The sequence below is a fragment of the Enhydra lutris genome, unplaced genomic scaffold, assembly GCF_002288905.1.
Source record: "Enhydra lutris kenyoni isolate GAN:26980312 unplaced genomic scaffold, ASM228890v2 scaffoldscaffold11, whole genome shotgun sequence".
In the NCBI taxonomy this organism is placed as follows: Eukaryota; Metazoa; Chordata; class Mammalia; order Carnivora; family Mustelidae; genus Enhydra; species Enhydra lutris.
In genome coordinates, this window is record NW_019154095.1 from 39,116,061 (window position 1) to 39,141,943 (window position 25,883).

General features: G+C 44.2%; 1 protein-coding gene across 5 annotated transcripts in view; it reads right to left on the bottom strand.

Annotated features, from left to right (window-relative positions):
* The window catches only part of LOC111144407 (solute carrier family 20 member 2), a 103,298-nt gene that overhangs the window by 7,781 nt on the left and 69,634 nt on the right, over positions 1 to 25,883 (bottom strand). For 4 of the 5 annotated variants that reach the window (XM_022498677.1, XM_022498676.1, XM_022498678.1 and 1 more), the window contains 5 exons: positions 18,602 to 18,718; positions 14,371 to 14,574; positions 12,746 to 13,337; positions 3,341 to 3,526; positions 2,176 to 2,260 (listed from right to left, as the gene is read on the bottom strand). In XM_022498677.1, coding sequence (XP_022354385.1) covers positions 2,176 to 2,260; positions 3,341 to 3,526; positions 12,746 to 13,337; positions 14,371 to 14,574; positions 18,602 to 18,718 — 1,184 coding nt within the window. The remainder of the gene's footprint in view (positions 1 to 2,175; positions 2,261 to 3,340; positions 3,527 to 12,745; positions 13,338 to 14,370; positions 14,575 to 18,601; positions 18,719 to 25,883) is intronic. The other variant, XM_022498679.1, reaches the window with a different exon arrangement.

Consider the following 25,883-nt stretch of genomic DNA (forward strand, 5'->3'; position numbering starts at 1 on the left):
TGGCTCAGGTCATGATCCCAGGGTCCTGGGATCGAGCCCCATATCGGGCTCTCTGCTCAGCAGGGAGTCTGTTTCCCCCCCTCTCTCTCTCTGCCTGCCTCTCTGCCTACTTGTGATCTCTGTCAAATAAATAAATAAAATCTTAAAAAAAAATAAAAGAAGACAGTAACATTTATTTAAAAGCAGCCCCAAAGACTCTCCATGCCTGCAGAAAAGTTCAAAGCTTATCTCCTTGGGAGGAAAATATACTTAGTAAGAGGCGTTTCCTTTCTGCTCCCACACACCCGTGAACTGAAGCTGATGCGAAGTAGGGGGAGGAGGATCACTTTTCAGTCATAGAGTTTTGTGTCATTTGAAATATTCCAATGAACCTGTGCTCCTTTCCTAACTTTTCCATCACTGGACTCAGAACAGTAACAGTGATGGACTGGCGAAGCACAGCGCACTGTTCCTGCCTCTCTGCTTTGTACTTAGCCTGTGCGCAGGGCAGGGCGAGGGAGGGAATGGGGCCTGCCCTGCCGCTGTGGGACCTCAGCTGGGCCCCTCCCTGGTCGAGTGGTGGGTGGGTGAGTTGCTTAACCCTTCCATCTTCAGTTTCCTCATTGCTAAAGCTGAAGTCCCCTTAGCACTCACCTCAACAGGGGCCTGGGAGGATTAAATAGACTCACATTCACAGGGCGCTTAACACACTGCCCCGGAGAGCCCCTGCCCCGTCTTAGTTGTGGTTGGTGAACATCACCAGGATCTCTGTGATGAGCAGGAGGCATAGAGCATGAGGTCGGTGTCTCAATCCTGGCTCTAGCGCTTGCTCAATGTATGACCTTGGGAGAGTGACCTTACTCTGGAGGCCTCAGTTCTCTCATCTTTAAATCAGGAATAACTACCAATTTCATAGGGTTGCTGTGGGGTTCAGTGATGTATTCACTGAGCATGTATGAAGCCCTGAACACAGCTCTTGGCATTCCCCAAGCACTCAGTAAGTGGCGGTAATTTTTAATAATAAAAATTTGTGGAAACTGAGGGTTTTCTATATACTGTGGCAAAAAAGGGAGAAAACAAACAAGGAAACAAAAAGCCTCTTTCCCATGAGGCTGATTCTCCATGCCAGAAGGCTCCGGATTTGTCAGCTGGCCCACTTAAAATATTCCCATAAATGCCACTTGACATTTTAATATTTGAAGCAAAGTCATTCACATGTAGTGGTATTTGTTTATAATTGACACATCGGTTGGTGTTTTTAAACCGCGTGTGAATGTGGATGGTGGCCTCTGTCTCGGTCACTTTGGTACCCTGCTGCCCACAACGAACGGTGCCTCACACATAGCAGGTACAAATGTTCTTTTTGAATGACATGAACAAATGAACGTAGGAAAAATATGGAAGTGTCTTTTGCTTTGTTGAAGTCAGTGAATATTTTTGTGTATAGGAGGCCCGCTGGGTACGCTTTAACATCTCTCCACATACGACGCAGACCTGGGTTCTAGTCCTGCCTCCTCCCTGGGGGACCTCCGATGACTCCAGGAAACTCAAGGAGACCGTTTCCTCTTCCTCGACCTTTTAGGGTCCTTGCAGCTCTAACACTCCCCCTTTGTAAGCAAGTCCCTCCTGCATAGTCCTGAGTTCTAGAGCATTGGGCAGTGATGAAATTCAGCATTACCCCTCCTTGGCAGCTGAGGCACTTTGACAGTCATAAAAGGAAAAAGCACTGAAACAATCGAGTCTTACACTTCCATTGAGATGATGTCTCAATGTCTACGTCCACTGTCAACACCCAGTCCCCTGCGCTGGCTGGAACTGGGTGCCATGCCCCCGTGGGAGCCTATGAATATGGTTAGCGTACACATGACATCAATGCAAAACCCACTGTGGAAAAAAACGAGAGAGAAACAGGACAAATGGAAGTGTGAAGCACACATAGAAAGAGGGAGAGCTCTTGCCATGCACACGCTGAGAAAGCCAAGTGTGTGCGACAGAAGGCATCACTCTGCCGCGCCCGGAGGGTCGAGAGGGACAGCGTGGGATAAGCCAAGGCCCGCGTCCAACAACACCTTAGCAGACCCCGCAAACCTCAAGATGACTGTCTTCAAAAACAAGCACACGCCAAGAGCTGCCAGCTTTTCTCCCATTCACTTGGTGACCGGGGAAGGGCCCCGGCAGCCTGATGGAGGGACCCACCTTGCAGTGCGTGGTGCTGACCGGAAGCCCGACGTTGGAGGCGATCACCACGGTGAACGCGGAGGCCAGCTCGATGGTAAAGCCGCTGCAGGGGGGAAGGGCACAAGAGACACATCACAGGCGCTCTTTGTATCAGCCTCACGGATACCCCAGGGGTGCCAGAGTCTCACCAGAACATTCTTTGGGTCGATTGTTGGGCTGCTGACCGGGCAGATGACATTAACCGAAAAGAAACTGCTGCATAATGACAACAATGCACACTAAGACTGTGTGTGATACTGTTGACAGCCCTAAATAGCCTTCTTTTTCCGATATGTTTTCAAAAAGCACACACTGTCGTAACTGGGTCAGAAATTCCTGCTGTGTAAAAAATGCTAAATTAGTCATTTCTAAAGTGGCGGAGAAAAAAAAAGTACTCCCATTTTTAAAATGTGTACTTCTTGCAAAAAAGTGAATTTTTCCCTCCGACTGCTTGTTTTTCTTCAAATCAATCTTTTATAAAAGAATCATTACAGTGAGTTTCAAGGGTGGGGGGTAGGGGAAGACTTTTTACAATAGGTGGTTCCACGTCCAGTTGTGTTCTCCAAGTTCTCCTGTCAGTTTGTCCTTAACCCGGAACACACGTGGAAAACACACACAGCAGAAGGACCACCCGAAGGCAAATGGCGGGTCACGGCTCCCCCCGCCCGGCTGCAGGAGGCACGCGCAAGCTAACCTCCGAGGGTGCCAGCGGAGAGCTGCTTCCATCCAGCAGGGGAGGCTGGTGTGGCGGAGAAATTTTGGGAAATGCAGACCCTGGGCCTAGGGCGGTTTGCATACCCTTGGGCCCCGCTTCCCTCTGGGCCTCCCCAAGGGTAAGACCACCAGGGGGCCTGGACCCAGGTTTCTTTTCCTCTTCCCTCCTGCTCTGGTTCAGCTTCTCTTCCCCTTACACTCCCAGCCTCTCACCTTCTCTCCCTCACTCGCAGCCACTGCAGATGGGCCAAGCGCCGCACGAGGGACAGCAACGATGGGCGTTGAGCCCACTGGGCCCCAGCGGCCCCCGAGGCTGTACAGAGGGCTTGGGGGCAGAGGAGCAGTGGGGGAGGACTTCAGACGCTGCAAGCCGGTTCTGCGGCAGGCCCGGGAGGACAGCCCTGCCCTTTGGGCCGGCGCTTTGGCCTACCTCGATGGTGTGATGGGAGTGAGGTCCTTCCCCATGGTCTGGATCACTCTTCTCCCCCAGACCCAGAGGCCGGTACAGATTCCAATTCCTCCATAAAACAGCAGCCAGACGGGGGTCGCTGCTTCTTGTAGGACTGCACCTTGCTCGTAAATCAGCCACAAGGCTACCAGGGGACCGATGGCGTTACTGGGAAGGGGAAAAAGAGACAGTGACACAGATGTGGTCGGCATGCGCCCACGGTCCTGTGCATCCCGGGCTTGAGGAAAGCCCACCGGCCTGTATTTATGCATCGCCCACACAATCGAAATGACTCATCTGTTTTATTGTGGTGAAAACCCCATCAACTTTACTACTTTCACCATCTCTAAGCGTATGGCTCTGTCGTGTTCAGCAGCTCACTCAGTTGTGAACCAGAGCTCTAGGACTCTCTCACCTTGCAAATCTGAAACTTTACACCCACGGTACAGTAAGTCCCTTGGCCCCATCCCATCCCCCTCCACCGGGCGCGGCTCACCATCACCCTACTGTCTGTTTCCACAGATTGGACTACTCTAGGCACTTCACAGAAGGAGAATGACTCAGTATTTGTCTTCGTGTGACGGGCTTATTTTGCTCTGTGTCTTGTCCTCAGGGTTCATCCACGGGGGAGCACGAGTCGGAATTTCCTCCTCTTCCAGGCTGTACCCCCTGCTCCCCGAAGACAGCCCACACCTTCATCCATTCACCTATCGCTGCCACCTCCTGGCTGCGGTGAAACACGCTGCAGTGAACACGAGTGTACAGATGTCCCCGTGGGACCCTGCGTGCAGCTCTTCCGGGCACAAACTCAGAAGGAAGAGGACTGCTGGATCACACGGTGGTGCTATTTTTCATACTCTGAGGAACCTCCGGACCATTTTCCACAGCAGCTGCACCCGTTCACATGCCCACCAACAGCGCACCAGAGCTCCCATTTCTCCACACCCTCGCCAACACTTGTCACTGTGATTTTTTTTTTTAACAGGAGCCCCTCCCTCAATGGGTGTGTGACTTACTAATTTTTTAAAGAAGTACTGAATTATCACAAGTGGACACAAAAACCCAGTTCTTTTTTTCTCTTCTATTTTTTTCTCTATTTCTATTTTCATTACTAGCCTTGCTACTAATACGAACTACCAGTTTGGGCACCCACATCAGCTCCCACACGACAGACCACAAACACTGTCTCTAACCCTCAGTTCTCACACCCACCCTGCTGCTAGGTATGGTTGCTCCCATCTTACTGACGAGGAAACGGATGCCAACGTTCCGTCACCAGCAGAAGGCAGGACTCAGGCCTCACCCCCTTTCCCCTCAACCGTTACTGTCACTCAGACCCTTGGCAGGCACATGTGGACTGTTTTGGGGGATGCCACAGGTTTGGTTTTGTTTAGTTTTTAAAGGATACTCCATGCCCAGAGTGGAGACCAGTGCAAGGCTTGAACTCATGACCCTGAGATCAAGACCTGAACTAAGACCAAGAGTAGGACACTTAGCCACCCAGGCGCCCCATTCTTTGGTGAAGTGTCTGGTAAGGTGTTTGGCCCCTTTTTAAAATTGGATTATTTTTCTTATTGCTGAGTTTTAAGAGTTCTTTGTATATTACTCTTTTAGCAGATTTGTCTTTAAAAAAAATTTTTTTTTATTTATTTGAGAGAGAGAGAACAGATGGGTAGGGAGGAGCGGGGGCAGAGGGAGAAACAGACTCCCTCACTGAGCAGGAAGCCCAACATGGGGCTCAATCCCATGACCCTGAGATCATGACCTGAGCTGAAGGGAGACAGAGAACCAACTGAGCCACACAGGTGCCCCTGTTTCTGGCTTCTCTACTCATTTTCTTGACACTGTCCTCCACCATGCAAAAGTTTCTAATTTTAATAAAGCCCAGTTTACCTAGTATTTCCTTTATGGACTGTGCCGTTGGTGTTGTATCCTAAAGAGTCATTTCCATAACCACCGTCATCTAGGTTTTGTCCTGTGTCATCCTACTGGGAGTTTTAATAGTTTCCCACTTTACACTTAGGTTTGCAATCCATTTTGAGTTCCTTTTTCTGAAGGGTGTAAGGTCTGCGTCCAGATTCATTTTTGCGCATGGACGTCTAGCTGCTCCAGCACTGTTTGCTGAGAAGACTATCTCCACTCTGCTGCATCTCCTTTGCTCCTCTGTCAAAAATCAGTTGATTGTATTTATGGGGCACTATTTCTTTTTTTTCTTTAAAGATTTTGTTTATTAATTTGAGAGAGAGAGGGAGCGTGCTCACCCATGAGTGGGGGGCAGAGGCAGAGGGAGAAGCAGGCTCCCCGCTGAGCAGGGAGCCCGATGCAGGGCTTGATCCCAGGACCCTGGGGTTATGACCTGAGCCCAAGGCAGACACTTAAATCGACTGAGCCACCTGGGCGCCCCCAAGGGGGTCTATTTCTGAGCTCCATTCTGGTTCACTGACTTATCTATTCCTTCACCAGTACCACACCATCTTGATTACTGTAGCTGTATTACAGTAAGTCTTGATGATGGGCAGTGTCAGTCCTTCAGTTTTGTCCTACTCCTTCAATACAGTGCTGACTACTCAGGGTCTTTTGCCTTTCCTGACAAATTTTACAATCTGTTTGTCGATATCCATAAGATAATCTGCTGGGATTGTGACTGGGATTGTAATGAATTTATAAATCAAGGGGGGGAAGAACTGACATCTTGACAATACTGAGTCTTCCTATCCCTGAACATGGAAAATCCCTCCATTTAATTCTTTGATTTTATTAATCAGTTTTATAGTTTTCTGCATGTAAATCTTGTACAAATTTTGTAAGATTTATAACTGTTTCATTATGTAAACGATATTCTGTTTTTAATTTCAAATGCCACCGGTTCATTATTGGTATGTAGGAAAGCAATTGACTTGTATATTAATATCATATCCAGCAACCCTGCTATAACTGCTTACTCATTTCAGGAACTGAAAAAGTTCCCCTTTATTCCTAGTTTACTGAAAGTTTTTATCATGAAAAAGAGGTGAATTTTGTTTAAGATTTTTCTGCAACTATTGATACAATCATGTGATTTTTCCTTTTTTAGCCTATTGATGTGATAGATTACATTAACTGATTTTTGGATGTTGAACCAGCCTGGCATACCTGGGATAAACATCCTTTGGTCATGGTGTTTAATTCTTTTTATACATCGCTGGATTCAATTTGCTAATATTTTGTTGAGGATTTGTATATCCATGTTTGTGAAACATACTGGTTTGCAGTTTTCTTTTATGTCAATGTCCTCCTCTGGTTTTGGTAATAAGGTAATACTGGCCTTACAGAATAAGTTGAGAAGTATTTGCTCTACTTCTATCCTCTGAAGGAGACTAGAGAAATGGCATAGTTTCTTCCTTAAATGTTTGGCAGAATTCACCAAGGAACCCATCTGGGCATGGTGCTTTCTGTTTTGAAAGGTTATTAATTATGGTTTGGTTTCTTAAATAGATACAGACCAATTCAGATAGTCTATTTCTTCTTTCATGAGTTCTGGCAAATTGTGTCATTCAAGGAATTCAGTCTTTTTCATCTAGGTCATCAAATTTATGAGCAGAGTGGTTCAGAGTATTGTCTTTTTAATGTCTATAGGATCTAAAGTGAAGTCCACTCTCTCATTTCCAATATTAGTAATTTGTATCCTCTCTTTTTCTTAGTTAGCCTAGCTAGAGGCTTATCAACTTTATTAATTTATTCATAGAATTAGCCTTTGGTTTCACGGATTTTCTCTTTTGATTTCCTGATTTCATTTTCACTGATTCTTTTCTAATTCTTATTATTTCCTCTGCTTACTTTGGATTTAATTTTCTCCTCTTTTTCTAGTTTCCTTGGGTGGAAATGTAGATTACCTATTTTATATATTTATTCTTTTCTAATATATACATTCAGTGCTATAAATTTCTTAGCACAGATTTTGCTGCATCCCACTAATTTTGATGTGTTTTCATTTTAATTTAGTTTAAAATACTTAAAAATTTCTCCTTTGATCCATGCGTTATTTAGAAGTGTGTTGTTTAGGGGTGCCTGCTTGGCTCGTGGGTTAAAAGCCTCTGCCTTCAGCTCGGGTCATGATCTCAGAGTCCTGGGATCAAGCCCCACATCGGGCTCTCTGCTCGGCAGGGAGCCTGCTTCCTCCTCTCTCTCTCTCTTTCTCTGCCTTCCTCTCTGCCTACTTGTGATCTCTATCTGTCGAATAAATAAATAAAAGCTTAAAAAAAAAAGAAGTGTGTTGTTTAATCTCCTGGTATTCTGGAATCTTCTAATTATCTTTCTGTTGTGGATTTCTAGTTTAATTACATTGTGCTCTGAGAGCAGACACTATATTAGCTTTATTTTTTCAAATGTGTTTAGGTGTGTGGTGTGGTCCAAAATACAGCATAACTCACTGAATGTTCCATATGAGCTTGAAAAGGATGTGAGTTCTGCTACCGTTAGATGAACTAGTTCACAGATGTCAGTTATATCCAGCAGATTTGATGGGTTTAGGGGATTCAACTATATCCTTACTGATCTGCTTGCTGAATCTGTGTCTGTTCTTTCTAAAATTAATATAGCAACTCCTGTTTTCCTTTGATTAGTATTAGCATGGTATATTTTCCTCCTTTTAACCTGAATGTGTCTTTCTACTTAAAGTGGATTTCTTATGGCAACATACATTTGGTTTTTGATCCAGTCCAGCAGTCTTTGTCATTTAACAGGTGCATTTAGACCACTGACATTCAAAGTTATTACTGATTTAGGAGGATTGAGATCTACCATATTTGTTACTCTTTCCTATTTGTTGGCCTTGTTCTTTCTTGTTTTTGTCTTCCACTTTTTTTGCCTTTTAACTGAGCATTTTACATATTTCATTTTCTTTCTTCTCTTAGCATGTTGTTTATACTTTTTTTAAACTGTTTTTAGTGGTTGCCCTAGACTTTGCAATACATACTTATATAGCTAATCCATGTCTGCTTTCAAAAAAGACTATACCATTTCACAGACAGCATGGGTCCTTAAAACAAAACAAAAAAATCCTCATTTTTCCCTCCCATCCCCTGTATCACTGCTGTCATTCATTTCATTTAATACAGGCACACATGTATTATATACATATATACACACATACATGTATATAATACATACATGTATTAACACACACACACATATATACACATATAAAATATATAATATAAATATAAACATATAAACATAAAATATATGAAATACATACTTAGTTGACTTCCACACTGTGGGTATTGGGATGCTGAGCCCCACATAGTAAAAACTCTGTGTATAATTTCTCTCTCTTTTTTAAAGATTTTATTTATTTATTTGACAGAGAGCAAAAGAACACATGCAGGGGGAGCAGCAGAAAGAGAGGAGAAGCAGGCTCCCTGCTGAGTAGGGAGCCTCATGTGGGGCTCGACCATGACCTGAGCCAAAGACAGACACTTAACCAACTGAGCCACCCAGGTGCCTCTATAATTTCTGACTCCACAAAAACTTTACTACTAGTAATGCTATTGACTGGAAGCCTATTGACACATATTTTGCATATTATATGTATTATATATTATATTTTTACAATAAAGTAAGCTAGAGAAAAGAAAATGTTAAGAAAATCATAAAGAAGAGAAATGTATTTATAGTACTGTAGTTATTGAAAAGGACCTGCATGTAAGTAGATGCACAGTCCAAACCCATGTTGTTCAAAGGTCAATTATATATGTACATACATACATACACATATATATAGCTGTATGTATGTACGGGGATATATGTGTGTGTATGTATGTACGGGGATATATGTGTGTGTGTGTGTATATATATATATAGTTCAATTGTGGTCTGACAGCGGACATTGTATTATTATACTCTTTTTAATTTGTTGAGATATGTTTATATATTAAACTATATTTAGGTAACTGTATATGTACATATTTACAGTTACCTAAATATAGTTTAATACATAAACATATCTCAACAAATTAAAAAGAGTATAATAATACAATATATACTAGCATACACAACTGAATAACTGATACACTGTTAGTATTATTTTGAACAAACTGTTATCATTTAGATCACTTAGGAATAAGAATAATAACTTTTTTTTAAACTTTACTTAATCCTTACATGATGTTCTTCCTTTTTTTTATATTAAAAAAAATTTTTTTAAATTAACATATAATGTATTATTAGCCCCAGGGGTACAGGTCTGTGAATCGCCAGGTTTGATGTTCTTCCTTTCTTTATGTAGATCTGAGTTTCTGAGCTATATTATTTTTCTTCTCTCTAAAGAGTTTCTTTCTTTTTTTTTTTTAAAGATTTTATTTATCTATTTGACAGAGAGATTGAGAGAGCACAAGCAGGGGGAGCAGCAGAGGGAGAGGGAGAAGCAGGCCCCCTGCCAGAGAGTCTGACGCGGGGCTTGATCCCAGGACCCTGGGATCATGACCTGAGCCGAAGGCAGAGGCTCAACCATCTGAGCCACCCAGGCGCCCCTAAAGAATTTCTCTTAACATTTCTTACAAGGCAAGGTATTTCTCTAGCAACAACTCCCTCAATTTTTGTGCATCTGAGAAAGTCTTTATTTCTTCTTTACTTCTGAAGAATAATTTCCCAGGGTACATAATTCCAAGCTGGTGGATTTTTTTCCCCCTCAACACTTTAAATATATTTCACTACCCTCTCAAATGCATGGTTTCTGAGGAGAAGATGGATTAATTCTTATTTTTGTTCCTCTGTAAGTTTTTCTCTTCTGACTTCGTGCAGGAATTTTTCTTTAATTTTCTACAGTTTGAGAATGATATACCTAGATATAGTTTCTTGGGGGCATTTATTCTACTTGCTACTCTCTGAGCTTCCTGGACCTCTGGGTTGGTGTCTACCATTGATTCAGGGAAATTCTCCATCGTTATTGTTTCAAATATTTCATCTGTCCCTTTCTCTCTGTCTTCTCCTTCTGGTAATCCTATTATGCATATGTTAACACCTCTGTAACTGTCCCACACTCCTTGGACATTCTATTCTGGTTTTTCGGTCTTTGTTCTCTTTAGTTTGGGGGATTCCTGTTGACATAGCCTCAAGCTCAGAGATTCTTTCCTCAGCCGTGTCCAGTGCACTAGTAAGCCCACCAAAAGCCTTCTTCACTTATGGGTCCTCTCCAGTATTTCCTTCTGGTTCTCTGTTAGTGCCTCCACTGTCTCTGCTTCCATTGCCCATCTGTCTTGCACGACGCTTACCTTATCCATTAGAACTCCTAGCATGTTAATCACAGTTGTTCTAAATTCCCAACCCGACCGTTCTAACATGCCTTGCCACGTCTGGTTCTGATGCTTGCTCTGTCTCATGGTTCTCGTGGGCTAGTTTCTCTTCCTCCAGGTTAGGCTGTGATAGTACCTCAGCGGGTTAGGCTCCGGTTAACTAGTTTCCCCTGAGGGCAGCTTGCTAAGAACACAGCGGTCTGGGTCTGTCAAGTATGGTTACTTTGCCTCTCCCCTGCCATGGAAGCAGGAGGGGACTGCTTCCTCTGATCTTCACCGTGAGAAGCTGGCAGAGCTCCTAGAGGCAAAACGGACAATCTGGTGGGGGCCCTACCACGGGCTCTCCCTGGAGTCTTTACCTCCCACACTCGCCTCCACCGAGGCCTCTAGGAATTCATCATTACAGTTCAGGCCCTCCGGCCCGGCACTGGTTCCCACGACACTTTCCACTCATGTGTCTCCCCCGTGAGCCCCATGCTTGTCTGTCTCTCCCGTACTCGTCTTGGGGCCAGCCGTCTGCCCTCGGCCCTCCTCTCTCTCACGGCTCCAAGAGCAGTTGTTGATTTTTCAGTCTGTTGTGAGGAGAGAGCGGCAGCCTCTGAGCTCCTCTGTGCAGAAGCCCCCACAGGCCTTCGAGGGGCCGTCAGCAGCTCCGGCCTCCCCTCCTCAGCCCGCTGGACGCCGTGCAGGTAGAGCGGAGGCTGAGGGTCACGAAGAGCGGCCTGTCGAGTCTGCTTCTCATTAGCTGTGTGATCCTGGGCAAGAGACGTCGTATTTCTGAGCTTCAGATTTCGTCTTTGAAGGAAACCACTATGACCTCAAAGGACCGTTTGGAGACAAATTAAGAATAAGTTACTAACGGTTCAGCACTGAAGCCTGGGGTAAACTTAATAGCCTTGGGTTAAAGGAATAGAAGCTTCTCTTCACTGCCACATCACTTCCAGAACCTTGCACTTTTACCTATGTCTGCCACTCGGAAGCCCCCAGGCCCTGCCCGGCAAGCCACTGCTCGAGACGCCAGTCCCCTGCAGCAGTCCCGCCCGGGACTTCCTGAGGCCTTGCGATATGGCTCTGGGGTGCTTTGTTACTTCTCCGTGTATGTTCTTTTAATCTCCCCAGCTGGAATCTAAACTCCAAGAACAGGAACCCAATTCAGAACACCTTGCCGGTACCAAGGCTTCAGTAGGAATTTTTGATCTGGAGGAGGAGGAAGTAGGGTGGTGCTGGGGGCGTAGTCACAAAAGTAAGCTAGGACCGAACACGATGCCTGAAATATAGCGACGGCAACACCTACGTAACAGCGGGTGGAACCCGAGATGACCAGCCCTCTTGTCTGGGAGGATGTCTTCTAAAAAGAACAGACCCTGAATGGCACATGGTTAGGCTGTTTCTGGAAAGCCAGAGCTGTAGAATCAAGAGCCATATATCTGGGCAGTAAGAAATACAACAACAGCATGTTTTCCTGATTTGGAAAAAAACATTAGGCTTGATGATAATGATAGTAATGAAGAAAATACATAGATACTGACTATGTGAGAAGCACCATACTAAGCACATTAAATATAGCATCTCACTTAATCCTCCTAGAAATCCCATGAGGCTGGTACTAGTTTTCCTCCCATTTTACAGATTGGGACACTGAGGCTCCCAAACAAACACGTGGCTTGTCTAGGGCTTCCCAGCTCATAAGAAGAAAATAGAGACTCTACGTATTCCAGGCCTCCATGACCTGCTGACCTGATGGTCCACACTCTCTCCCTCCATGGCCTCCTTGCTCTTCCTACAATACCCTAGGTGCGCTCCTGCCACAGGCCTTTTGCACCTGCTGTCCTGGAGCTGCTCTGGCACAGCTGCTCACACAGCTGGCTCCCTCAGCCCCTTCAGAGCTCACCTAGTGAGCCCTAACTTGAGTAGCCTCGCCAACACCACAGTCCCCGAGATGCTGCCATTCCCCTGCAGACCTGATTCTCCCCTTCGCGTCTACATTGCGAGCACACCACAGCTGCTACCTGTCTGTCTGCTCCCGGTGACAGGGATCCCCATCGGGTGTCCACACGGTGCCTGGCCCGCAGACAGGCCCTCAGCACATACCTGCCGAGCGAACACATATACTTACCTCACGTCATTGCCACCATGAGCGAAGGATCCAAAACAGGCAGTGAGGACCTGTAGGAAATGGAACAGGAGGTGGACCTCGGCGGTGTCCTTCTCCTCCTTCTCCTCCTCCGCGGGGTCCTCCCGGGGCTGGTCGGGATCGGTCAGCTCAGAAGCCAGCTTCATTTCCACACCCCCCTCATCGGCCTCGATCTCGGCTTCTGCGACCGCGTTGCAGTAGCTCGAGTAGCTGTCGTAGCGAAGTCTCTTCTTGGAGTAGGACACGGCATCGCCCACCAGCTTCTCGCTGTCTTCGGGCGCGGAGGATGAGTCGGTGGCTCTGAAGGTGGCGTGCACGGGCAGCCCGCAGATGGCGGCTGTGTAGCACGTGTAGCTGTTGTTGCGCCGCAGCAGCCTGTAGTTGTTCTCCGGGGCGGGCCTCTCCTCGGGGCCCCTGTCCGTGTGCATTCTGTGCAGCAGGTCCTTGTAGAGCCCCGAGTCCTTGTGCACCGTGTGGTACACGTGCCCATCGCTCCGCGTGTGGCCGTCGAAGCCGAAGGTGCCGTTGGAGATGGGTGATTTTGCCGAGCCATGGGTCATGGACAGTGCCCTTCCTGAAAAGGGTGAACGAGAGTCTCACTTTCTAGCCTTCTGAAGAGAAATCATTTCTGAAAGGAAATATTCCTCACTCTTCACAGCGGTTCTCTCTGGAAGTTAGGGTTATAGGGGATTTTCCAATTTTTTCCCCCATGCTTTCTTTTCCAAATTACTATAAAGAATGTGTAATACGGTTAAAATAGCAAAGGAAAGTTGGAAATGTACGAATGAATAATATGGCCTTTGAAAGTGATGCTATTTTTCTCCTAAAATATATATGTCTTCTAGAAATTACCACGGCACTCTTTCCTGTTTCTAGTAACCAATAAAGGGATAATCCTTAAAGGAACTTGGGGAAACTTCATAGAGGAAGTTCACTGGGAGAGAGAAATTCTAGATGCTCCTTAAAGGCCAATCATGACTGTCAGAGGCACTTATCTGTCAGATCAGTGGGACAAAACCCATTTGCTTTCTTTGGGCCAAGTCTGAGGCCGCACCTACAGGAAGCGAAAGCAGGTGCCAGGGCCCCACCTTGCAGGAAGGTGAGGAGCTGCCCAGACAGGCTTGGCAGAGGCTGGGGCTCACCCATCATTCTCCGCAAATGTTAGGAGACAAAAGAACCCCACTGCCACAGGACAATTTCGATGTTCTCTGAGGTTTCTGTGATTCTACAGTAGGACGATGTCCTTGGTTCCAATTTCAGCTTTCTCCTTGTGTCTTCCGGGAGGAAGGCACACTTAGTGAGCTGGAAGGGCCAATCTCCGGCAGCTAGGAGACTGCCCCACAGAGGATGTGTGTGCGGCTGCACGGAGGCCGGGCTCGGCCAATGTGTGGGCTCCTCGTGAGACTAGAAATAGCTCTTGGAAGAAAATTAGAGGCCCAGAGTGAGCCTGCTCTGTTGACTGCATGGTCTCCTGAGACAGCCGTAGCACCTGGGTTCTTCCAAATCATGACAGTGGGGAACACTTGTGTGCATTAAAACATTTGTATAACTTCCCCAGAACTGCTCTCTGCCACCATGCAAACCCAAATCCTCTGCACACGTCTTACCATAGGAGGCCCGGGGGTGGTTCCCCACTGATGTGCCTTCCGAGGTCCCAGCCGGCTCCCCCGCTGACCCCGTGAGAGGGACGGTGCTGTCATCATTGGCCTTGGCACCTGGTAGCTCTTTAAATACCGGGGACTCTGCTTCCTGAATTTTCCCGAGGCTTTCATCAGACACTCGCGATAAAGCAGCTTCTTTTTGTAATTTGCCTAAAGAAAATATAGCCGTAACTGAAAATGCTGAAATAGAGTTCTTGTTATTAAAAAATGAATATAAAAGTGAATATTTGTCTTTATATTTTAGTACTACTTACTTGGGAAATGAAAAAATATAGTTACAGCTAGATAGAAAAAAATAAAGTGGAGAGTTCAATTATCTGGGAAAACTGAGCCAGAAAATTCAACTACTGAGTACAAGAGGGGGGCTCCGGCCTCAGTTCTCTCCTCCAAAACCAACAAATAGAGATGGCTAGATTCGGTCCCCACAGTCCTGTCCAGGGCCAGCATTCTGTAATCCTACAACCATCTGGAATGGTCTTCTGTGTTCTTAAACTAACCTCAAAATCACTGAAATGTTTATCCTTTTTGTCTTCAGAGCTATTAGTTATAGTTTGTTTGGTTTTCTTCTGTTCAATAAATTATTGGTCTACGATTTCTTCAGGTCACCAAATCTTAGGAAACAAGTAAATCATCTTCCAGAAAGGAACAGAGAGATCCTACTTACTTTTAAAAATCCTTTACTTTCAAAAAAAAGGAGAAGGGATTTTTTTAAAGAGCTGCTCGAAAGCTCTGTAGCATCCTTTTTAATCAGATCTGATAAGCGGTGCGGCTGATTTAATGATCTCGCTGCTTGTAAATGCTCCTGGGCAAATCTCTAAGCTCTTACCTACAAAACTAAAATGCAAGTATTCTCAGTTCCTCTGCTGGATACACGCACAGCATCTCCATCACCTCTCTTTATTAAGAGAGTCGGAAGAAACCCACACGGATCTTCCGAAGTGACACTTCTGTTCTGTACTACAGGGGACGAAGAAAGGGACACACAGATCTCCTACCACAAGGCGCTTATAATCAAAATGAGAGAAGGTATTATTTGTAATGATAACAATAATAATTAAGCAAAACCGTTAACGCTTACATGAGACAGGTTTCATTATTTTCTGCTTTTTATTAATGAGCAGACTGAGGTACAAAGATGAAGTCATTGGCGCATAGTCACCCAGGTAGTAAATTGCAGGCAGTTTAGGGCTACAGTTCGTGTCCTTGATCACTAGAGTGTACTTAAAACAACCAAACAAGAAATATATACTGAAATAACAAAAGATGGCACTGACCAAAAAGAAAAAAAAAATTTCCTGGGAAGCCAGAATGGGGAGGAATGTCAGTTTCCTGCTGTTATATTAATAGCCTTAAGATGGAAAGTGAAGATTTTGTAGTTTATTTGACAAGAATGTTCAGATAGTAGGAAAAGCCTTTAAACGTCAAAGCATTTAAGTATGGGCTTCAGTCAGGCCAGCGGCATGTGTTAAGTGGCTCATTTTAGGCAGCAGCAGCTACTTACCAGCCCATCACTGACGTGGCTTTACTACTGAGTCTGACGTTGTATGTATTAATTAATGTGGATCTTTTTAGTATTCGTTTTTAAATTTATGCAGTAAGACTATGTGCGTATATGTGAGTCCTTCCTGATTGTGAGACCTGTCTGGATCCGTGTAACCCTCACCACAAGCAGGACACAGGGAGATTCCATCACCTCCCAAAGCTCCCCCGCGTAGTCAGACCCCCTGCCCAGCTCCTTGGCAACCAACCACTGACTTGGTCTCTGTCCCTACAATTTTGCCTTTTTCAGAATGTCATATAAATGAAACCACAACATTTGTGATTTTTATAAAAATTTTAAAAAGGGAAAATACTTTTGTGAGTGGATGAAACAAAGGGTTTTTAGATGTGACACCCAAAACACAACTTAGAAAAAAAAGAAATTGGTAAACTACACTTCGTGAAGATTAAAAACAGTGAGAAGCACTATTAAAAGAATGAAAAGACAAGCTACAGACTGGGAAGAAGTTATTTGCAAATCCCCTGACAAAGGGCTTGTATTCAGAACATAGAGAGAGGGGCGCCTGGGTGGCTCAGTGGGTTAAAGCCTCTGCCTTCAGCTCTGTTCATGATCCCAGGGTCCTGGGATCAAGCCCCGCATTGGGCTCTCTGCTCAGCAGGGAGCCTGCTTCCCTTCCTCTCTCTCTGCCTACTTGTGATCTCTGTCAAATAAATAAATAAAATCTTAAAAAAAAAAAAAAAAGAACATAGACAGAAATCTTTGAAAACAGCAGTTAAAAATGAGCAAAAAATAAGAACACACACTTCATCAGTAAAGCTATATAAATGGCAAGTAAGTCCTGTTAGTCATCAAGGAAGTACAAATTAAAATCATAAGATATCACTACACACTGATTTGAATGGCTCAAAATAATATGGACAAATTTTATGCATTTTATTTCTTTCCCAGAAGTCGTATCACTTTCTATTTTCATTTAAATCTATGATACACTTGGTTTTTTTTTTTTTTTTTTTTTTTTTACAGGTGTGAGGCTTAAGTTGAGGTTCTTTTTCTGCATACAGATGTCCAAATGTTCTAATACCATTTGTTGAAAGATGACTCTATCTCCACTGAGGTGCCTCTGTACTTTGTTGAAAATCAATGTGCTGTATTTGTGTGGGTCTATTTCTGGACTTTAGTCTGTTCTGTTAATGTGGGTATCTATTTTTTCACTAATACCACACAGTCTGGTTGCTTTATATGAATCCTATGAATCTGCCAACTTGTTCTTTTTCAAAATTGTTTTTGGCTATTCTAGTTCCTTTACCTTTCCATATAGATCTTAAAAGCAACTTGTCTAAATCTACAGAGTATCTTGCTGGGATTTTAATTTAAATTTTACTAAATCTAGGGAGCAATTTAACAAGAACTGACATCTTAACTCTTACAGGGCCTTCCAATTCATGAACATGTATGTCTCCTCATTTGTTTTGCTCTTCTTTGAAATGTAGGTTTTCAAATTCTGATATGTCCACACTGAAACACAATTGTAAGGCACACTCTGAGGCCAAAAGTAAATACTTCTTTTCTTTTGAGAGCCCTATAAGAGCATGTGGCCTCACGGCTTGCAATTATGTTGCTAGTGACAGAAAAACAACTCTGGCAACTTTCTGACCCATATTCTTCTTTAAAAAAAAAAAAAAAATGCATTTGTTGAGGTGTAATTTATACATAAAAAAATACATACATTTTAAGTGTATAAGCAGATGACCTATGATGAATGAGTACACCCTATAAACACTCCCCCAACTGGGACAGAGAACATTTCTAGGCCCCTGGAATGCTCCCATATGTCCCTTTGCTATCAGTCTCCTGTAAACTCCCTATCACCTCCAGCACCCAGTTTCTATCACTGTAGATTAATTTTCTCTAGAATCATACAGTATGTACTCTTGTATCTGGCTTCTTCTACTCAAAGCAATGTCTATGAAATTCATTATGCTGTGGGTAGTTCATTCTCTTTAGGGCTAAGCAGGTTTCCACTGTATGAATAGACCACAATTTGGTTATTCTTTCACCTATTTAGGAACACTGGGGCTGTTTCTAGTTTTTCCTGTTATGATAGAACGACTATATACAAGTCTTTTTATGAATGTGTGTTTTCACTTTTCTTGGATAAATACCTAGGAGTGGAATTACTAGTTCATGTGGTAAATGTAAGCTTAACTTTACAGGAAACTTATTCTAACTTCTGGAGCGGTTGGACCATTTACATTTCACTGTGAGTGCACTAGAGTTCTAGTTATCCCACCTCTTCATCAACTTCGAAATAGTTCCTTCACTTTTAGCCCTTCCTGTGGGTGTGAACTGATATTATATTATGGTGTTAAAATGCATTTCCCTGCATTTTCCCTAATGTTTTTCATCTGGCCAGTAGAACCTGACCAAACAGTTAACTTGTAGTTATCCGAGGCAACCAGGACCTTACTGCTCACTCAAGTCACAAGTCACTAAGAAAAAGTTTGACGGGGAAAGTAGGCAGGAGCCAAGAGACAAGGACGGGGCATGTATCTCAGTGCTGTGTTCCAGAGTCATCGATGCTTCCAGTTTCCTATGTTAGTAAGGGTGATGGTGGATTACACCTGAAGCCCCAGGAACCAGGGATTTTGTGAATCAGAGGAAGAAAAAAGCCCTTACCTGCTATTTTCCTCCGCATCCATGGACACACAAAGAGCCATACAAAAAGGGCGAACAGCAGTGCAACACCAAAGGAGATGAGTGCTATCGCCCACATGGGAAGGACCAGACCAAGCACTGGGAAGTAAAAAGGACAGCGGTATTTCAGTGGATACTTTCTGAAAGGTCAAGCCTCATATCAACAAAACTTTACATTTCCTAAATCCGAAATGAATCACCTGGACTTTGTATTTAATAAAACTCTCAACCAAAAAAAAAAAAAAAAGAAAAAAAAACAACTACAATTTTGGGGTTAGGCAGGAGGGTGTGTGTTTAAGACACACTCCATCTTGTCACTATGTGGCTAAACTGTGTAGTAGTAAGCCAACTATTAACATTTTACCAAGGCGGCTCAAACAGTGGATTAAGTTAAAATAAAGCCATTTACTCATTATCTCAACACCGAGACTCTGGGGTGGACAAACATGGCCAAGAAGGGGCTCTGCCGTCTTCTGCCGGGCCGCCAGCCCCCTCCCAGGCAGTGAGGAGCCGAGGTCTGGAAGCCTCCCTGCACATGGCTGCTGACTACTGTCTGTCTGCGTTTCTGAGGAGTCAGCAGCCCTGCTTTAAACGGCCAGGACACTCTGACCACATCCACAAACTTTTTCAAAGTCAGCTTGGAAACAAAAGTTTTTTTCAAAGGACACTGACCTTCAAACTTAACTCTTCTTTGAAGTGTCAACTCATGGAATTACAACACAGAAAAACTTTTCATTAAAATTCAATAATGCGCACTAAGTTGCAATTACAATAGCCAGTAAAAGGGGCGAAGGGCACATGGTTGAGGAATATCCCATTCTCCAGGCACTGTACTGTCTCCAGAACTCATCACTCCGCATCTTGTACGCTTCGTTCACTGCTGGCACCAGGCAACGTGTCACCTGCATTCCCAGGTTTCTACTTAAACAAGTATCCTTGCACAGGAACGAGCAGACGTGTACAATACTCCCATGGCATTATGGGTAACAGTAAGAACATGCAAGACAGTGAATATGTGCATCATTATGGAAATGTGAAATAAAAACGAGGTCAATCTCTGTATACTGGTTAAGGAAGAGGCCCCCGATCTAGTAAGGAAGAAAGGCCGCCTGGATGTATATCATGATCCAATTCAGGATTAAAAAAGAAAACCCCATATTTATACTCTTCCCAGACGCACAAGTGCGTAGAAAAAGTTCTGGAATGATACAAGGGCTCTTCCTGTAGAGAGACAGGAAATTGGAGGGGGCTTTCACTTCTCATTACATATACTTTTGTACTGTACTTGGACAACATGTAATAAGCATGTCACTTTTGTAAACTGTTAAATATGTTTTTAAAAGTTTTAAAGGAATAAACTATTTAAAGCCTGGCTCTTTCCTCTTGGATTACATAAATCTTTCATGATGCAGGCTTTGTTACACTGCTAACCATTTCATACATACAAAACCAGTCAATGTTATTCAATTAAGGTATTATTAAACATTTTGGTAACTGTAAGAGGTACAATGGGTAGTTAATACTGTGAGAGCCATGATTAGCCTATATAAATAGGAAAAACAAAAAACCAGAATCACCTAGCTTAATTATAGCTCAGGGATCACCGGTGGGAGTAAGGACACTCAGGAGCTCGATAATCCATTCCGAGCACTCACTCTGACGTCAGGAAGCTACGGACTCAGGCCCAGGTGGTGGGGGGGTGGGGGGAGTGGGGATTGGGCCCTGTTAGTTGGCAGCCCAGCTCCTGCTCTGGTTCTACCACTTGTAAAACCACTCAGGCTCCCCTCACTGGGCTGTACCCGTGGGCCTTGGCTTCCTGTCTTCTGCTTTACAACTTCACATCGGTGTCTTAATACGTGTGATAAAAAATCACGCCAAAGCTGGTTCTTGCCAAACTGAGTAGTAACTGTTAATTGGCAACATCGAACTGATAAACTAAGAACAGCACCAATCACTCTTATAGCTTAAAAGGTTTTTTGTTGTTGTTGTTGTTGTTGTTGTTTTTTGAGAGAGAGAAAGACCATGAGCAGTGCGGGGGTGGGAAGGGTAAAGGGAAAAGCAGACTCCCCGCTGAGCAGGGACCCCCCCCCCCCCCCGCCATGTGGGAATCAGTCTCAGGAACCTGGGATCATGACCTGAGCTGAAGGCAGATGCATAACTGCCCGAGCCACAGGGGCCCCAAGTATTTGGTTTTTGAAGAGGTTTTCTTTGTGCCTTCTACTTTAGTAGATAAAATTGTTAACTGTGCTAAGTTTAGCTTCATTGTGTAAATCTGATGTAAGAGAGGCAAGTCCTGGATACTGTGGGGAAAAGAGAATCTGGAGATATATATATCTTCAGAGATTTTATATATTATCTACCTCTCTATAATTTATTTTACTTTTATTTATTTATTTTAAAGATTTTATTTATTTATTTGACAGACAGAGAGCACGAGTAGGCAGAAAGGCAGGCGGGAGAGGGGGGAAGCAGGCTCCCTGCTGAGCAGGGAGCCCGATGTGGGGCTCGATCCCAGGACCCTGAGATCGCAACCTGAGCTGAAGGCAGAGGCTTAATCCCCTGAGCCACCCAGGGGCCCCCTGTATAATCTATTTTAAATGAGTGAGCATGTTTGCTCTTGGGCACTCTTTTTTTCCACCCATGCTGAGTACAACCACAATAAAAGCAGAGAAGGGCTGCTTTCTATGTTCCTTCCAAGCCCGTCTTCATGCTTTCTACTGGGGTCCCATGGGAACCCTGAGGTGTCAGGACCAACATCCAAAAAAGAGAAACTGAGGTTGGCTACAAGACTTTTGATCCTTTGCCTTGACAAAAAGCCACACCACCACCTGCCCTTGGTAGCTCTATCATCACAATCTCTTTCGCCATCAGTTTGGCCTAGGTAGTGGCCAGAAAGCTCTGAGGTCACCCTAAGTCACGAGAAACTGGAAGGGAGACTAGAGGATAAACACATCACTGAGGGCAGAAGTGGAGGAGAGACAGTAAAAAAAACCAAGGAAGAGAAAAACCAAAGGAATTCAGGAAAATGGTGAAAGTCATTGATAACGAAAGCAGAGAGGAAAAGAATGGGGACAGAATTTGGATTTGACCAAACTACTCTAGCAATTTAGTAATGTACGAAGGCAGCAAACGAACACAAAGATTCACTTTAAAAGCCGTCACATAAGACATGGAAACGGACCGTTAACATCACATTGCTGTGATTGGTACTAAATATACAAAAGCAAGTTTCATGGATAACAAACAAGTACAAAAATTGGGCGTAGAAAGGCACTTGAATCAATGCACATCTGAGGCAAAACTTCTGACAAAACTACTTTGCCTTGTCTTCCTGTGAGGATCTCAAACTGCTTTCCAACATCAAGTTGGCAATAAGACACAGGGTGCCTCGTCACTCTGTGGACACGGAGCGAACTGCTCCCTTCCCTTGGCCAGGAGTGGCCACAGGAGCCCACACCGGACACTGACACCAGGGCTGCGAGGCCCAGCCCTCCGACCCAGGCATGCGATGGCCCTGCAGCTCAAGCTCTTTCCAGTTTCTCAGCAGCTAAGACCAGATGACCAGGGCTGCGGCTCTAACCTCGAACATCTTCACAATTCGATCTCAAATCCCCCAAGGATCAGAATATGCAGGAGACTTTTCAGAAACACTATCTTCTGGGTTCATTACTTTGTTACACCTCTCGTTTCTCACCTCTGACGGTCATTGTCAGAAACTACAGAATAAAAGCAACTCCTATAAAACCAATAGGGCATTAACTATATATTACTTCCCTTATGCCCCCACTTCTCACCATCTCTCCACAGCCTTTCTTCTTCTCTAATTTTATAAATAATATATGCTTACTATGAAAATATCAGTACAAAACTGTATGATATACAATTATAAAAATTCCTCATCACTCTTCTCTCTTAAACCTACTTTCTAGAGAAATACTATCATACGATTTTGTGTTTCTCTTTCCAGGTATTTTCCAAATATAAACATACAGCATAAAATGCTTGTGAGAATCTTTTTCTTCCTTTGTTAAAAAAATGAACAGATATAAAATCAAACTGATGTATTGTTCTGCGATTTCATTTCCCATATACAATACATCGTGGACATCTTTCCACAGTCTCACACACACACACTCACACACACACACACACTCACCCCTTTACCTCATGTGCAGATGCTGATGTTGCTGGGTGAGGGACCACACTTTGACCCGGAAGTTAAACACAACCGCTAGAGGTGAGCTTAGCCTATCAGCTCTGGCAGCCCAAAGTAGCATGCAATGAACTTCAGTGCTCATTCTTTCAAAACTGACCAAAACCAGGTCCCACACAACTGGAGACTTTTTCATTACAAATAAACCTCAGGCCTTTATCCAACCCAAGTGAGCACTTTATTTCCTAAAGTTATTTTTGCTTCTTGCAAATTATTTTTTTAAGGACAAAAATACAGAGACAATTTTTTAAAGTGCTCAGGCTTTGAAGTAGAAGAATGACTTTTTTTTTTTTTTTTTGAGAAAAGTCATGTCAAATGCAAAGTAAAACAAATCAAACTCAGCCTAAGATATAAACAACTTCAAAATAATTTAGAATGGAGGAGCAGAGAAATCAAAACACAGCTCTAGAGCTCAACAGCCAATGAGCCCCACTGAAGTCATGTCCATGCGTAAAAATGCTATTTATCAAAAGTTCTTACGGCTGAAACGGGGTAAGATTAATGTTGCTACTCATTTTTGTGAGGGAATTTTGTTCCTTCCTTTTGCCTCTGAGGCAGCTACGTGTTGAACGGAAATGTTCTAAGGAGGGAAGGGAACTAGGAGGAATACATTCCAGACCAGCAGGAAGGCAGACAAATTTTGAAAGAGACTGACTGAGTCACCGTCGAAGGGACCCTTCTCAGCTCAGCCTTATCACCAAATATGACACCACTGCTATCAGGCAGAGTGGAGCACTAGACAATGGAAGTCTGGTTTGAAGGGCAAAAGTTAACCTCTGCTTAAATAAACAGAAGATCTGGACGCACTTACTGGTATTCTACAAACATGCCCCAGGAACAAAATATTAGCAAAGTCCTTTTCTTAGTGGGGAAACAAAATGACCTTCTTTTCTTTCCTTCTCCTCTAGGCAAGCCCTCCCCATCCCCCCACCCACCCGGGAAACTTCAAGTAAGAAGCTTTCCAAACTGACATGTGTGGAAAAAATAAAAAGATAGGATGACTCAGGATATGCTGGCAACTTGAGGCGGAAAAGATGAGGCTACTTATGATTGACGGTCACAAAATAGGCCCTAAAACGTATTGTGAGTCACTATGGGCCGGGCACTGTGTGCACAACCTGCCTGCATTGTCTCAGATAATGTGGTGGCCTTTCACGGAAGTCCTCCTGCTGTCCTCACTTTATCGTGACGCACAGAGGCTCAGAGAGGTGAGATGTGACGTTCTGACAGCACAGCTGCCCAACCAAAGTCCTTAACGTTAATCCCAGTGGGGCAAATACTATCTGGGCTTTCAAACGAGGAATGATCCTGGAGGTTCTTGTACAGATGTTTTAATATCCCTAATTAAAAGAGGTAGTGGGGGGCACCTGGGTGGCTCAGTGGGTTAAGGCCTCTGCCTTCAGCTCAGGTCATGATCCCGGGGTCCTGGGATCAAGCCCCACATCGGGCTGTCTGCTCAGCAGGGAGCCTGCTTCCTCCTCTCTCTCTGCCTGCCTCTCTGCCTGCTTGTGATCTCTGTCTGTCAAATAAATAAATAAAAATCTTTAAAAAATAAATAAATAAAAGAGGTAGTGGGGCGCCTGGGTGGCTCAGTGGGTTAAAGACTCTGCCTTCGGCTCAGGTCATGATCCCAGGGTCTTGGGATCGAGTCCCGCATTGGACTCTCTGCTCAGCAGGGAGCCTGCTTCCCCACCCCCCACCGCCTGCCTCTCTGCCTACTTGTGATCTCTCTCTCTGTCAAATAAATAAATAAATATATCTTTAAAAAAATACTAAAAGAGGTAGCTACTCTTTTTACAGTACCTGTATATTAAATGTATACAAAAACATAGAACCAGGTTTCTAAATGTATTAGAAGCCTTTTTTTTTTGAAAGAGAAAGGGAGAGAGAGAGAGCAGGAGGAGAGGCAGAGGGAAAGAATCCTAAGCAGGTTCCAAGCCCAGCATAGAGGCCACCGTGGGGCTCAGTCTCACGACCCTGAGATCATGACCTGAGCCAAAATCAAGAGTTGGATGCGTAACTGAATGAGCCACTCAGGTGACCGCACTGGAAGCCATTTGTAAAGAGAATGAAAAGAAGGGGAAGAATGTATGGAGGTTGGTGTATTTTTGTTTGTTTGTTTGAAGTAGGCTCCAAGTTTAGCACTGACTGTCATTAACGGTGACAGGAGGGACCAGGAACTGTGTAGCAGGTGTCTAACCCATGTCATGTGTCAGTGTAACGTCATCACACAGAACCCGGGGCTCGGGAGTATGATTCTCTACCTCACTAGTTACATGCCCTTGGAGACTCAGCTCTGCCGTGCCTCGCTTCCCTGTCTGCACTGCCAGGGGACCAAAAGGATTAATTCATGTGTGATTCAGCTCACTAAAACTCAGCATTTATATTCTTTCTTTCAGCCTCCTTGTGAAGTACTAATGTTATCCTTAGCATCTCATCCATCATACAGTTCAGTTTTCTCTACAATATTTACTACTCCCCTCAGATGATTCTCTCAGCAAATCTGCAGTAAAACAGCAGCAAATGATGAGGAAACGGGAAAGAAGAGATGGAAAAAATTAGACCAAGTACAGAATAAGGCAAATTTTACATAAAACCACACAGTTGACTTCTTCGTTCAGAAGAACCACCAGAAGCAAGAAGCATAGAGCATAGAAAAAAACAAAATGCAGAAATAAAAATAAATCATCCTCATTTAAAACAATTCCCATTTCTGGGACTTGGTACTACAAAGGCATCCCCAGCCTCCCCTCAGTCCCCAAAATCACTAAGCCGAGAGGTGGCTGTTGACACCGGCTGGGCTTTTCCTTCTGCCACTCTGTGCTCTGGGAGCCGATATAAAATTAAGAACAAGAGTCCCTGGAACGCCTGGGTGGCTCAGTGGGTTAAGTCTCTGCCTCGGGCTCAGGTCATGGTCTCAGGGTCCTGGGATCAAGCCCCGCATCGGGCTCTCTGCTCAGTGGGAAGCCTCCTCCCCGCCCCCCCCGCCTGCCTCTCTGCCTACTTGTGATCTCTCTCTCTGTCAATAAATAAATCTCTCTCTCTCTCTCT